The sequence below is a fragment of the Melitaea cinxia genome, chromosome 3 (assembly GCF_905220565.1).
Source record: "Melitaea cinxia chromosome 3, ilMelCinx1.1, whole genome shotgun sequence".
In the NCBI taxonomy this organism is placed as follows: domain Eukaryota; kingdom Metazoa; phylum Arthropoda; class Insecta; order Lepidoptera; family Nymphalidae; genus Melitaea; species Melitaea cinxia.
This window is the reverse complement of record NC_059396.1, coordinates 9,247,069-9,261,704: the sequence shown is the minus strand read 5'-3', so window position 1 is coordinate 9,261,704 and position 14,636 is coordinate 9,247,069. Positions and strand designations below refer to the sequence as shown.

General features: G+C 37.5%; 1 protein-coding gene across 1 annotated transcript; it reads left to right on the top strand.

Moving 5' to 3' along the window:
* The first annotated feature begins 919 nt into the window (after positions 1 to 919).
* LOC123669414 (ras-related protein Rab-14) lies at positions 920 to 13,171 on the top strand. The gene is made up of 5 exons (XM_045603019.1): positions 920 to 1,076; positions 1,473 to 1,582; positions 1,720 to 1,900; positions 4,475 to 4,657; positions 11,842 to 13,171. Exons 2-5 carry the CDS (start codon positions 1,477 to 1,479, stop codon positions 12,011 to 12,013), a joined length of 642 nt encoding a protein of 213 aa, XP_045458975.1. The 5' UTR covers positions 920 to 1,076; positions 1,473 to 1,476; the 3' UTR covers positions 12,014 to 13,171.
* Positions 13,172 to 14,636: the final 1,465 nt, after the last annotated feature.

The window sequence follows — 14,636 nt, the reverse complement described above, 5'->3', positions numbered from 1 at the left end:
TATACTTGAGCAATTATAAACGCAACTTAGGCAGTTTTTTAACACTTTGAGCAATTTAAAATATTGTATACATCAAAAGATATAGGAATTTGAAATTATTGATAAATGAATATTTTTCAACGACTTTTTTGATTTTTTATAAAATAATTTAAGGTGAGCAATTTAAAAGGACAACGTAGTTGAATTGAGCTATTGAAAATCGAACGATTAGCATCTTTTTATTACGAATATCCGCAATTTTTTTGGCTTCCCATCATTGTCTATGCGCATCTGAAGCGCTTTCTTTATCGATATAAACGTTAAATTTGTTCCAACTTTAAATATTTATTTAAAAATTAAGGAAAGTGGAGCTGTTCAAATCTGTACTTGAGCAATTATAAATGCAACTTGAGCAGGGTTTTAACACGTTGAGCAATTTAAAATATTGTATACATCAAAAGATATAGGAGTTTGAAAATATTGATAAAAGAATATTTTTCAACGACTTTTTTAATTTATAATTAAATAATTTGAGGTGAGCAATTTAAAAGGACAACGTAGTCGAATTGAGCTATTGAAAATGTATCGATTAGTATTTTTTTTTTACAAGTATCAATATTTTATTTGTTCAAACTATTTATATTTATTTAAAAATTAAGGAAAGTGGATCTGTTCCAAACTATACTTGAGCAATTATAAATGCAACTTGAGCAGTTTTTTAACACTTTGAGCAATTTAAAATATCGTATACATCAAAAGATATAGGAGTTTGAAAATATTTGATTTTTTTTTTTAAATTTTGATTTTAAATTATATAATTTGAGGTGAGCAATTTAAAAGGACAACGTAGTTGAATTGAGCAATTCAAAATCTATCAGTTAGTATTTTTTTTATTACAAATATCATTATTTTGCTGGCTGGGGTGGGGTAGGTCCTGAGCCTGCTCTATACAATACATGTTCTAGTATGTAATGGTGGCTGTATATATTATCTACATTGTGACTAATTGACTAAAGAGATTCGGATCAAGAGAAAAGTAAACCTAAACAAAAAGGTATAATCGAGTTTTTAAAATTTTTGATAAAATATACAAATTTGTAAGTAGTCATTTTTCTTATTAACATGCTAAACTATGTGTATAATATTACTTGATTAAGTGTGCAAAACATAGTGTGTATGCCTTTATTTATATAAAAGTATAATCGTCAGCACCAGCTTCTTGTTTCAAAATGCTGCGTATAACAATCCGAAATAAGATGATAGTTACGAAATCTTACTGTAACGTTAATTACTATTACCATTATCAAAACGTCGACGTATTACCAAATAATAAAGAAGTATCCATTGTTTACAGATTGCATGTATGTTGAACTTAGTTCATTTTGCTGACGATGATTCAGACAAATTAAATTATAACTTTATTTTGTCTAAATTTACACTAACTATCCAATAGCAATAGCAACTTAATATCTATGTTGCTTTATTTGTTTCAGAAAAATGACTTCTGGACCTTACAATTACTCATATATTTTTAAATACATAATCATTGGTGATATGGGGGTGGGTAAATCTTGCCTGTTACATCAATTCACAGAAAAAAAGTGTAAGTTCACATTTTTGATACAATAATTTCTTAACATATTTTGCAAATGTATTTTATTTTTAATAAGTTTGTAGTTTAGAATTTATACTTATAACAGTAATGAGAAAGCATTATTCTTATTTTATATTGTGTTACAGTTATGGCTGATTGCCCTCACACTATTGGTGTAGAGTTTGGCACTAGGATAATTGAAGTTGCTGGTCAAAAAATAAAACTGCAGATTTGGGATACAGCTGGACAAGAAAGATTCAGAGCTGTTACTCGTTCCTACTATAGAGGAGCAGCTGGTGCTTTAATGGTTTATGATATAACAAGAAGGTAAATTGTTACATTGATTTTTTATACATGCACAAAATGGGTTCACACTGATCGGCTCCTAGTCAGATGTCTAATGCCTCTTTTAAACGTTTTGGATAATTAAAATGCGGATAATAAATCAATGTAAGGAACATTAATCACATTCTAATAAAATGTCTAAATACATATCTACTGTAATGAAGGAGCTCCTCCATTTGACAGTATTTTGTTTCATATGTAAGTTACTTGATAACTTTTTATTATTCAAAAGCTGGTGCTTTTGTGGTCACATTTAAATTTGGTTTAGATCTGATGAGTAGTTTTTGAGTTATCCCTAACAATGTATTTTCTACCATACTTGTAGATAGATGTAAATAAATTAGTTTCTTCGTTTACTACATACACAATTATTATTATTTTAGTTTAAAGAAAGCCACTTACCTAAAATACATAACATTTCATACAAAATAATTATATAAATAATTGTGTTTGCTCCCAAACGAAAAAAAAAACCCACTTCAATTACATTGACGAGGGATATAACAAAGTCAAATCAATCAAATCAACAAAGTCAATTAGTCAATCTGCGATTATTCAAAAAGTAAGTATCAGATCTTGATTAAATTTAAATGGGACTACAAGACAAGCATCAGCTTTCGATTAAAAGAAGAATCATCAAAAAAGGTATACCCAGTAAAAAGTTAGCATAACTAGCTGTGCCCGTGACTTTGTCCACGTGGAATTTAACAAAAAAGTTATTGTTCAGTTCGGAGAGTTATCATCGCCATCATAATAATCATTTCAGCCTATCACAGTCCACTGCTGGACATAGGCCTCCACAAGTACACGCCAAAAATGGCGTGAACTCATGTGCTTTACCCATAGTCACCACGCTGGGCATGCAGGCATGTGACCGCAGGGCTGGCTTTGTCGCACCGAAGACGTTACTGCCTGTCTTCGGCCTGTGTATTTAAAAGCCAGCAGTTGGATGGTTATCCAGCCATCGGTCATATTTATAAGTTCCAAGGCGGTAGTGGAACTGTGTTATCCCTTAGTCGCCTATTACGACACTCACGGGAACCCTCTCTTCCCGGGTTCGCAGAGTTAAAGTAGCCTAAGTTAATCCTTATTACATAAGCTATTTGCTAGTGAAATTCCCGTCAAAATCGATCCAGCCATTCCAAAAATTAGCTGGAACAAACAGACAGACAAAAATTGTAAAAAATGTTATTTTGGTATATGTACCGAGTATAAATCCATAATGTTCATTTAGTAAAATGCGGTTATTTTAATATTACAAACAGACACTCCAATTTTTTTTTATTTGTATAGATGTATATAAATATTTATACCGTGAATGCTTTAATTACGTTTTTTAACATCTGCCTTGTTACAACTTGAGAAACCTTGAAAAGAAGGAGTAATGACTGAATGACTAGCTCGTTGATGTAGTTTGTTAGTTTGTAGGTTGTGGGTTCGATTCCCACTCCGAGTCTGGGTGTAATATATATATTTATTTATATACTAGCTGCACCCGCGACTTAGTCCGCGTGGAATTTAACAAAAAAGTTATTGGTTCACAGAGCTATAATATAAATAAATTTGTAAAATAAAAGTAGCCTAAGTTAGTCCTTACTACATCAGTTATCTGCTAGTGAAAGTCCCGTCAGAATCAGTCCAGCCGTTTCAGAGATTAGCCAAAACAGACAGACAGACAAACAAAAATTGTAAAAAATGTTATTTTGGTATATGTGGTACCGTGTATAACATATGCATTAAGTAAAAAGAGGTTATTAATATTTTAAACAGACACTCCAATTTTATTTATTTGTATAGCAATACGTGAACTCATGTGTTCACGTTATTTTTGGCGTAAACTTGTGGAGGCCTATGTCCAGCAGTGGACTGTATAGGCTGTAATGATGATGATGATGTATAGCAATACAGTAATTATACTTTTTCTGTAACTTTTTGTTAGAAGTCTTAAAATAAAGACGATATTTGCGGTTTTTGTAAAACAAGAAATTTATTTATATTATTACGTTCTTACAATGTTTAGCATTTGAACTACATTATATCAAAATATTTGAAAAAAAAAACATAGCCCTTACTGAAACAGAATTTCTTACAATCAGAATATAAAAATATATCCGTCATCACTACAGACTACATTATTGTCTTGACAATAGATTAACAAAAAGGTTCAAACTTAAGAAAACCACGAAACTAGTATATGAGTGTAGTATTTTCTTTACATATATATTATTTGTATGTCTATTAAAAAAATATATCTCTCTACCAGTTGGCTGTTACCTATAACACAAGCATTAAGTTGCTTAATTTAGGAACAGATGACCCTGTGTGTGATTAAGATATTTATTTATTTATTTTTTTTTGTGTGATTAATTTACTAAAAATTGTTGAAAACATAAAACAATATATCCTATTGGTCCATCTCAATTAAATTTACAATAAAAAACATGCATAGCCACTGCTAATCAGTGAATTCTTTCTTGGGAACCAAGCTGCAAACATGCTTCATGTGTTAAATTGTTTCACTGCTTTCAGTAGTCAATACTTATTAAATTGTTACAGGTCCACATATAATCACCTAAGTAGCTGGCTCACAGATACTCGCAATCTGACGAATCCTAGCACAGTGATATTTCTAATTGGTAATAAGTCTGACTTAGATGGCCAAAGAGATGTCACATACGAGGAAGCTAAACAATTCGCAGATGAGAATGGATTAATGTTTGTTGAAGCTAGTGCTAAAACGTAAGTTAGATTTTCACTTTTAAAAATTTTATGAAATTACTAAAAAATTTAGGGGAATATTGTTATGGTAAAGCAAAAATAATTTAATTTTATTTATATATATATATATATATATATATATATATATATATATATATATATATATATATTTTTTTTTTTTTTTTTTTTTTAAATATAGTCAATTTTATTTTGTAGTTTAGAAATTAGTGACTCACTGACCAGTGGCGGAGCTTTTTTTTTTAATTATGTTATGGGCTTACTCTTGACCTCAGTCTAGCTCTAGAGCACAGACGAGGTCGAAGAGGTGGAGCGAGTTCGTCCAGAAGAAGCCTGTTCACTCGCGCTTTAAACATGTTCGGGTTGTATGAACTCGGAAATACAGACGCCGGTAGGGAATTCCATTCCTTGGCTGTGCGCATTAAAAAAAAAGATTCGAAGCGCTTTGTACGTATGAAAGGTATATCAATCAGGTAGGGATGAAAGCCTGCGGTATGTCTGAAAGTCCGATAGAAGAAAGGAGATGGGGGTATGAGCTCGTGCAGCTCCAGGGCACACTCCCCAAAGTACAACCTGTAAAAGACCGTTAGACTGGCAACCTTTCTTCGGTGAGCCAGAGTGTGAAGAGATTTCACCAAACTGGCATTACCGATTAGCCGCTTGGCTCTGCGTTCCACTGAGTCCAGTTGACGAGTTGATATTTAGCTGAGCCATCCCACAAGTGACTGCAATATTCCATGCACGATCGGACTTGAGCTTTGTACAGCGTAAGAAGCTGTTCAGGCGTGAAATATCGCTTAACCTTATTTAAGATGCCAAGCTTTCTGGCCGCAGTTTGCGCTTTGGACTCAATGTAATTGCCAAAGTTGAGGTTAGAATTCAACTCTATGCCAAGGAGGTCGAGGGTATCGGACACAGGGACAGGTGTACCACGGAAAGTAGGAGTCAAGTTGAAAGGACTCCGTTTGGTGGAGAACAAACAAGCCTGCGTTTTGGCGGCGTTGAACGTGACCAGGTTGCAATCACCCCATTGGGATACTTGCCCCAGTATTGAATTTGTTCATTCTACCATGGCCTCTCTCTGAGAACGTATTACGTCCCTGCTGTCTCTTGCGCTGGACAAATATCTCTCAACAATCGTACTGTCATCTGCGTATCCAACAATGTCTGGTCGTAGCATGTCGTTAATATGGAGCAGGAAAAGAGTTGCAGAGAGAACAGAACCTTGAGGGACGCCGGCGTTTATATCCATCAGGTCAGAGGAGCAGCCGTCCACGACCACTCTGATCGACCGTTCACTCAAAAAGTCTGAAATCCAGCTACAAAAGTCAGCAGGGATGCCGTAAGCAGGAAGTTTGCTAAGGAGACTTGCGTGCCAAACCCTGTCAAAGGCCTTCGAGATATCTAGTGACACAGCGAGCGCCTCACCATGTTTCTCAATGGCTTCGCCCCAGCAGTGTGTGACATACACCAGAAGATCTCCAGTAGACCGCCCCTGACGAAAGCCGTATTGGTGGTCACTGAGGAGTTCATTGTCTTCTAGGTAGTTCAGCAACTTGCTGTTAAGCACCTTTTCCATGACTTTGCAAAAAAGCTAGGTAACTTTAGGCCCTGGGGAAAAATATAAACGAGGGTCCCAACTAAACTATTTATAATTGTTTGTTCCGTATTCGTCGTAATTCGAATTCGACATACTCCAGAATTGTCGTAATACAGTAGACTCCGCAATAAACTTTAAAACCAAATACAAATTGTAACTTACTTCAGTGAAAAAAATTAAAACTATTTTATGAATATAAAAAAAATATCTACCTGTTATAATTCAAAACAATACAGTACAGTCTAGTAACAGACACACAGACAGCGGAGATACGTTAATATGATCCCGACGAGCACCCTTTGGGTCAGTCAGTCAGTCAGTTCAACCTATTGCAGTCCACTGCTGGACATAGGCCTCCCCAAATTTGCGCCAGATATCCCGATTTGGTAAAGCTTTAGATTAGGAAAAACCGAATTTCGGGATTGTGGGGGTAAGGGGTGAGGGTAGGGAACGCTACCTCCGGTACCACTTTCATACTTCGAAACCCCATAGTTATGGCGATATCCATGGTTAAAGTTTTGAGATTAGAAAAAGAATTTCGAAGCTTCACACGTTAATGTCAATTTCACAAGCGTTTTTTTCACGTTTCACACGTTATTTTCACATTTCACACGTTATTTTCACATTTCATACGTTATTTTCACAAGTTATATTTAAACAGTAGTACTTAAAAACGATCTCGACTCCAAGATCAACAAACGATACAACTTAAGTTACTCATGCTCCGTTCCGTAGCTTTCACATGCTATTTTAACATTTCGCAAATGATGAAATGAAATGTTACAACATTTTACACGTTAATTTAACGTTTTCACACGGTTTTTTAACAAACGATACAACTGATGTTTAACGACCGAGAGCTAGATGTTTTAGTAAAAAATGGCGTGCCACTTATCGTTTCGCTCCAAAGCAATGCAAGCATAAATTCATTGTTTTTGTCTAAATAACTGTAAAGGCAAAGGTGTAAGACCATACAGCCTCGTTTCATGTTATGTTTTTTACTTAAATATGTTTTATTTTTATTTATTTACTGTTATATACGAAAAATATTCAATATTTTAGTTCATTTTATATTATTATTCATTTTGTATTATATATATTTTCTGGTTCTTGATTTTTTTTTAAATTTTTTTGATTGGTTTTTAATTAAGAACATAAAAGTATTTAGGAAATTTAGTATTTTAGAAAATAACAAATACCGTAAAAGAAAATAAATCAAACAAAATAATAAACTATTAAGTGAAATAAAAAAAAAACACGTGTCTTTATTTATTTTTGTCGACAGTATAAAATTACATAAATAATTTAAAAAAAGGTTACTAGTAATATTTTAGTTTTACAAACGTCATATTATACAGTCGTGTGACTGATATTACGTCACTTCCGTTATATATTTTTCTTACGGTTTTAGTACATTTTTTTCAGTTCTGTCGCCCAACCAAATTTCAAGCCTGCCGTAAGGAACTACGTTTCAATAAAATATAATGAAGTGAAAAACATGACATGAATTAAAAAAAAAATAACCCTAACTTAACTAACTTCAGAATTAGACCGTTTATAGGCATAATTCCGTTACAAACAAAAAAAAAATAGCCTTAACCTATCTGACTTCAGAATGAGACCGTTTATAGCCATATTCCGTTACAAAAAAAAAAATAACCCTAACCTATTTTACTTCAAAATTAGACCTTTTATAGACATAATTTCGTTACGAAAATAAAATTTAACCTACCACCGGGCGAGGGCTGCCCTCCCGCCGCGCCTCCGGCTTCTAAAGAACACTCTAGGGGTAAGACAGACTAAGACTACGTGATAGTAGGGTGCTCCGATTCGGTTTTAGTGCCGCACACGAAATTATGCCTATAAACGGTCTAATTTAAAAGTAAGATAGGTCAGGGTAATTTTTTTAATTTTAGTCATGTCATGTTTATCACATAATACATTTTTATTTTTACTTATTTTTTTTTTTATTTTTTTTTTTATTTTTTTTTTATATACATAGACTAGCGCTTGACTGCGATCTCACTTGATGGCAAGTGAAGATGCAGCCTAAGGTGGTGCGCGCTTGCCTAGAAGATGCCTATTCACTCTTGATTTAAAGATACCCAAGTTATACTTCGTTGGAAATACGGAAGCCGGAATTCCAAAATTATTATCATTTACTTATTTATTGTCATATAAAATAAACTGAAATATTGAATATTTTTCGTATATAAATAAAAATAAAATATATTTAAGTAAAAAACATAACACGAAACAAGGCTGAATGGTCTTAGAACTTTGCCTTTTCCATCCATCCCATCTATATCTCAGTCGTTAAACATCAGTTGTATCGTTTGTTAAAAAACCGTGTGAAAACGATAAATTAACGTCTGAAATGTTAATATCACGTGACATGTGAATATAAATCTGAAAGCTACGGAACTAATTATGGTTAACGCAAGTTGTATCGTTTGTTAACCTTGCAGTCAGCCCCTGATTTTCCGCGATCCTCATCCAGCTAATACTGTAGGCTACGTCGGTTACTTTCATTCTCTTGCTGATAGTCTCATTAATCCTATCTTTGAGAGAAACTTCAAGCATTAGCCCCTCCCATTGCACGTTGAGCGACTTTAAACTTGTGGACCATTCTCTTCGACAGTGTCCACGTCTCGGCTTTGTATGTCAACACAGGCAGCATTGCGGAATCTTTGAAGTGAAGACTCGACGAAGCTTGCCAAACGCCGCCCAGACCCTTTTTTTTTTTTTTTTATATAGATGGGGAAATGCTATTTACGCACTGACCCCGCCACCCGAGAGTGACGGGAGTGTGGAGCTCCCGGCGTGTGGTGCAATGCCAGACTATCCACTAAAACCCACATCTTTTATCCGCCGGCACCTTAGTGGGGACGCAGTGTGACCGCTTGCGCATACTACCACCACGCCCCCGGTGATGGCCTTTCGGCCCCGTCGGAAGGGACGCTCAACCGTTCCAAGTCAATTCCACCGCCGTCTGCAGGTGGGAGACGAGGTCCAGGAACTGCCCCAACACCAGGCCGCACCTGGCAGCCCCGCAGAAACTGCAGGGCGCCCAGCGCTACCCGGAAGCATGCGCTTGCGCGCCTTAGAGCGGGCGAGCGAACCCGCCCACTCCGTCCGCCGCGTGGGGGGAGAGAAAAACCCGACCCTCACGTCACCGCGCCGTCTCAGCGCCACTCACACCGCCGCGCCTCCGCGCCAACGCACCCGCGCTCACAAGTCCACTCTGCTGACCAGAGCGGTACCCGGAGCGCATCGTCTGGTTTGGTCCGCGGGGGTCCGAAGACCCCTACCACCCGCAGTCGTGAGACCGCAGGCGGCGTTCCCCTATCCGCCACCCGGGGGACGCGCCCAGTAGAAGTCCAGCAACTCCTCCCCTTGGAGCCCAGGTCCCAGACCTAAGTCTGGGGCCTGGGCTCCAAAGGCCTGGGTAAACGCCGCCCAGACCCACCAAATCCTATCGGCCTCCTTCTTGTAGTTGTCGCGGCCTGTTTGGATGGTATGGCTTAGGTAAACATAATCCTGAACAACTTCGAGAAGGGTACCATCGACCGATACCAGTCTCGGTATGACTTGGTTGTTAAACATAACTTTCGTTTTGTCCAAGTTCATACCGAAACTGACTCGTCGGAAGGACTCGTTTAGGCCGTCCAGCATTTGGCCTAGCTCATCCAACGTCTCCGCAAAGATGACGATATCGTCGGCGAAACGAAGGTGCGAGATGCATTCGCTGTTGACGTTGACGCTTCGTTCCCCCCAATTCAAGGTCTTAAAGACGTACTCCAGCACAGCGGTAAACAGTTTCGGTAATGTTAAATCACCTTTCTGACCCCACGCCAGAGGAAAATTCGTAACAGCCATCGAAAATAGCTTATAGACGTGGCTCAGAAGTGAGATCGGTCTGTAATACTTTAATAGAGACTTGTCGCCTCTCTTAAAGAACAGCACTACTACGTCAAAACTACGTTAAAGAGTCTCGCAAGACTTTTAGGGCAGGTCGCCTGCGGCTTTAAGTAGCTTAGTTATAACTCCGTCATCCCCCGGGGCCCACCCGTTTTTTAGCTGCCCAAGCGCCGCTCTAATCCCATCTACTCCAATGTCCGGGATGTCTTCCGAATAATGCTGCACGTGGATTTTCAGTGTCCGAAGTCTCAGACTTGCGTGCGCTCGACATACTCGTTGATAAAATTTCTCTCAGCTGTCCATAAAATTTCTCGACCTCTTCTCGGATCTGAGGGCGAGGCCAAACGGTTTTGCCAACCACTGTTTTGAGCTTCGCAAGAAAGCTTCTCCTCAATGGTCTTTGGAAAATTTTAACCCCCTATTCTGCTCAATAAGAGTAGTAATCTCTCTGCACTAGTTTCCGTATTTTCTTGGAGGGAGCCTTCTGTTCTGGCGAAGCTGCTTTAGCAGCGGGCAACCCGTGCCTCCGCTGCTTCGTTGACTTCGTCGGCGGAAAATGTCTGCGATCCAGAGTACACACCGTCTTCACCACGTAGTCGGTCATCTCGTCCACGTCGCTAGTAGTTTCCAGCGAATGGAATCGGTTTTGGAGTTCCAGATGGAACTACTCGGATTTGGGGCAGCGTACCCCGGAGAGTGGATTTCATAAAGGCACGCTCTTTTCGGAGGCATATATTTAGAGTGCCTCACATTAGTCGGTGGTCGCTGCCGGTGTTAAATCTATTAACCATTGAGATATCTTTGAATATATGCCTTTTATCCGCCATTATGAAATCGAAGCCATTATTAATCGTTCCTCGTCACAGTATCGAGGCTTTGATATACCCACCGACCGCCCTTGGGCTTCTTCTTGAAAAATGAATTCATCAAGAAGAGCCTCTCCGATTTCGAGGAAGTTGACGAGCATCTGCTCCCTGCGATTTCTGTGCCCGATCCGTGTGGTCCGATTTTGGATTCGTCGCGGTCTTATACTCGTACTTTAGCGTTGAAGTCTCCCAATAACAACGTTATAGAAGGCCGAAGTAGTGCCATGTATGGCCCTTGTAATATCTTCATACAAGGCTTAGACTTCATCGTCAGAGTGTGCCGAGGTCGGCGCACATACCTGTATTCCACAATGTTGTTAGTGAGAGTCTTGAACCAGAAAACCGGCGCCATCTTGGTGAACCCCATCACCTTCACGAAAGTAAAACAAGTGCCCAGATTCCAGGATTATCGTGTCCTCGCCCCCTCTTCGGACTTCAGATAACCCCAGTATGCTCCATTTAATGTGACTCCATTCTACTTCAAGTTCGGTGGTCCAGCCGTACCTTCAATTAAAAGAGGGGTGGCTTTATTCTTTAATGCCGTAACCACACAGCATAACATATAACAACACAATAGTAACGATCGCTATCAGATATTTATGATAACAACCGGGTCTGACACTTAGCCTGCTCTCTGAGGCACGCTGGGGTGACCCACAAGGACAAACATCCAAACCAGAAAGGAATATTTGTCAAATACAAATATCCATCCTGAGCGGAATTCGAACCCGCAAACCGTCGGTGTTTTAGGCGGCTACTTAGTCGCGTGCTTAATGAACTAGCCCTTACATAATTTCCAGGGGTCAAAACGTTGAGGAGGCGTTCCTGGAAACGGCGAAGAAAATATACCAGAGTATCCAGGATGGGCGACTCGACCTGAACGCAGCGGAGTCGGGCGTGCAGCACAAGCCGGCGTCGCCCGGCCGCCCGCTCGCCGCGCCGCCCGCCGCGCGCGACCACTGCGCCTGCTAGCCGCGCGGCTCGACCGCCCGCTAGCCGGCACATACAGATTGTAGATTATAATTACACGCCCCGCCGGTCCGAGCCGGGACTTCGGGACTCTTTTGGGAATTTTATTCGGGTATCGTTAAAAAGTATTGTATCTTTTCACCATTTCTTAAGTTAGCGCGACGTTTACCGCGTTCTCGTGCGAACCTGTACCGTCGTCACGCGACAAAATGATTTGGGCTCGCTGACAATTTTGTTATTTATGTACTTCATTGCGTACCCTTATCGCGATATTATCGAGGCTGGCGATCATTAAAATACTATCGGTTATACTATTATAGCAACTAGTTAACTCTTTAACATTAAATATCTTCAATTTCGATATTATTTGACAGCGTGTCTTATTTATCCACATCACTCTTAGTATAAAACGGCTCATCAGTAATGGTTTGCCGTCCCTGCTCTATGAAATTATTGTTGACGAACGCAGTAGAGATAGATCTCTGTGTCGCTGTGGCGCGTGCAATAGGCGTAGTTAGAAGTAGCGACATCTGTTGGACTGTGTAAAAAACTTTAGTGATTGACAGTTTGTCGTTTGAATTAAATGGAAATCTGTTAAATGTCTTATTGTCTATTCATATCATTCCCATAATTATATTAATATTCTTTGACAATCAAATTTGTCAAGAAGTTTGTTTTGTCAAGTTTGGTTTCAAATCCTTTTACAAAACATTTCGTAACTTGTAACTACGATGCACCTAGAATGTCGCTCATGTATATTGCGTGTACGCTTAGGAGGCACATGGAAATCTACAACTTTGCTATTACTTATTACGAGGTATATATTCTATACATAATATTTGTTTTAATAATTGTAGTTATTCACCTTGTTTTAGCTACAGAATTATCTTAAAAATGTAGGCTTTTCTATTATTAATATAAAAAATAATAATAATAGAAAAATTTATAAGCGACAACAGCATGGCAGCTCTCGTCATAACATTGTAGAATGATTTGAAACAGACGTACCTATATATATATTCTTGCTAAATTTTCTAGCTGCGCCTGTTTTCGCGCAGATTGTATATATTATAATTATATGTTTGCTACTTTCATTCTTATTTGTACTATAATAATTAAGAAATGTTTTGTTCTTTATTGTAAAAATATTATTTGAGAAAAGCACTGTAATCTCATTTACATTCCACACAATTGGGTTCAAGGAATATATATATATATAGAGTAAGTGACATATTAAGAATGTAGTGAATTTCTTAAAATATTGCAATAGTGATTCATTTGATTAAATTGAGGTTATTATATAAAAATATAATAATATTAACTAAAATATCAACATTAAAATACACATTTATTTTTACAAAAAACGTGGTTAATAAAGTAATAATGGATCGAAACTGCGTTACCGCATTTTTAATATTTGTTATATTTTTTTTCTGATTTTACATTTTGAAGACCTTTTAAGAATAATATATATGGAACAGTCATAAAGTTTTAATTAAATTACCAATAAAATAGAAAAACCTGTTTTTTAGTACTAATTCCTTAAAATAGGATTTTATAGGCTGATTTAAAAAAAAACGACGAATTTTTCGACAACAAAATATAATTTTTTTAGAGTATTACTACACTTTTTTATTTCTTAAGATTATGCCACAATCAAGTATAAAATTACGTTAGTAAGCCGAAGTGTTAGTTGTCCCAATCATCTTGATGTTGATAGTATTTTTTTCTGTTACGCTTTTCCGTTTAACACGTTGAACGCCATGGAGGTCACCAATTGGGCCTCACAAATGTAGTCGATGGAGCCAGCTTAAAAGCGCTTATTTACAAAATTTTAATCACAAGTTTTTATTGCCCTACCATACACACCCATTCTTAAAGAACTTACTTATTTTTCCTTACACTATCTGACATATTTTTCTAAGTCATATTTTTCAAGTTGACTCTGGCTCGCAGTCATATGTTGTACCCCACGGCACCAACCAAACAATTATGTGTCAACTACACGGTGTCCCCCATGGCCCAAAGGAAAACTACAAAAATCAAGGCGGCGTTTAACGTGTTAATAATAAAAGTGTAATGTATTTAGTGTCTTAAGGGGATGATAGACGTACAAACTCAAAGAACGCGGTTTTTAAGATTGCAAACTTACTCGGCTCGACGTCGGTGACACACGTGAAGCTTACTTATTCTGTAGTGCGATGTCGTCGACAGAAGAAACTTTGTGTTATTTAGAAATTCTGTCGTATTACATTTTAAAAACCACAAAAGACGAAGTTATGAAATAATTCATTTCGAGTAATTTCTCAATCAAAAGTAATAAAAATTACAAATACCTACACTACAAGCGTTGCGCGTCCACGGACTAGCGAAAAATAATTGTGATTTAAAAAAACCGACTTCAATTACACATCAACAAGTAACACATCGTAGGTAGACGAAAGAACAGTCAAGTAAATACGCATTATTAGATATAACCCAAAAACTACTTATAAGATCGTAATCAAATTTAAATGGGACCACAGAACACACACTACCTTTTGATTAAAATAAAAATCATGAAAAACGGTCCACCCAGTCAAAAGTTCTAAGGTTCTGAATCGAATTAAGAACCTCCTCCTTTTTT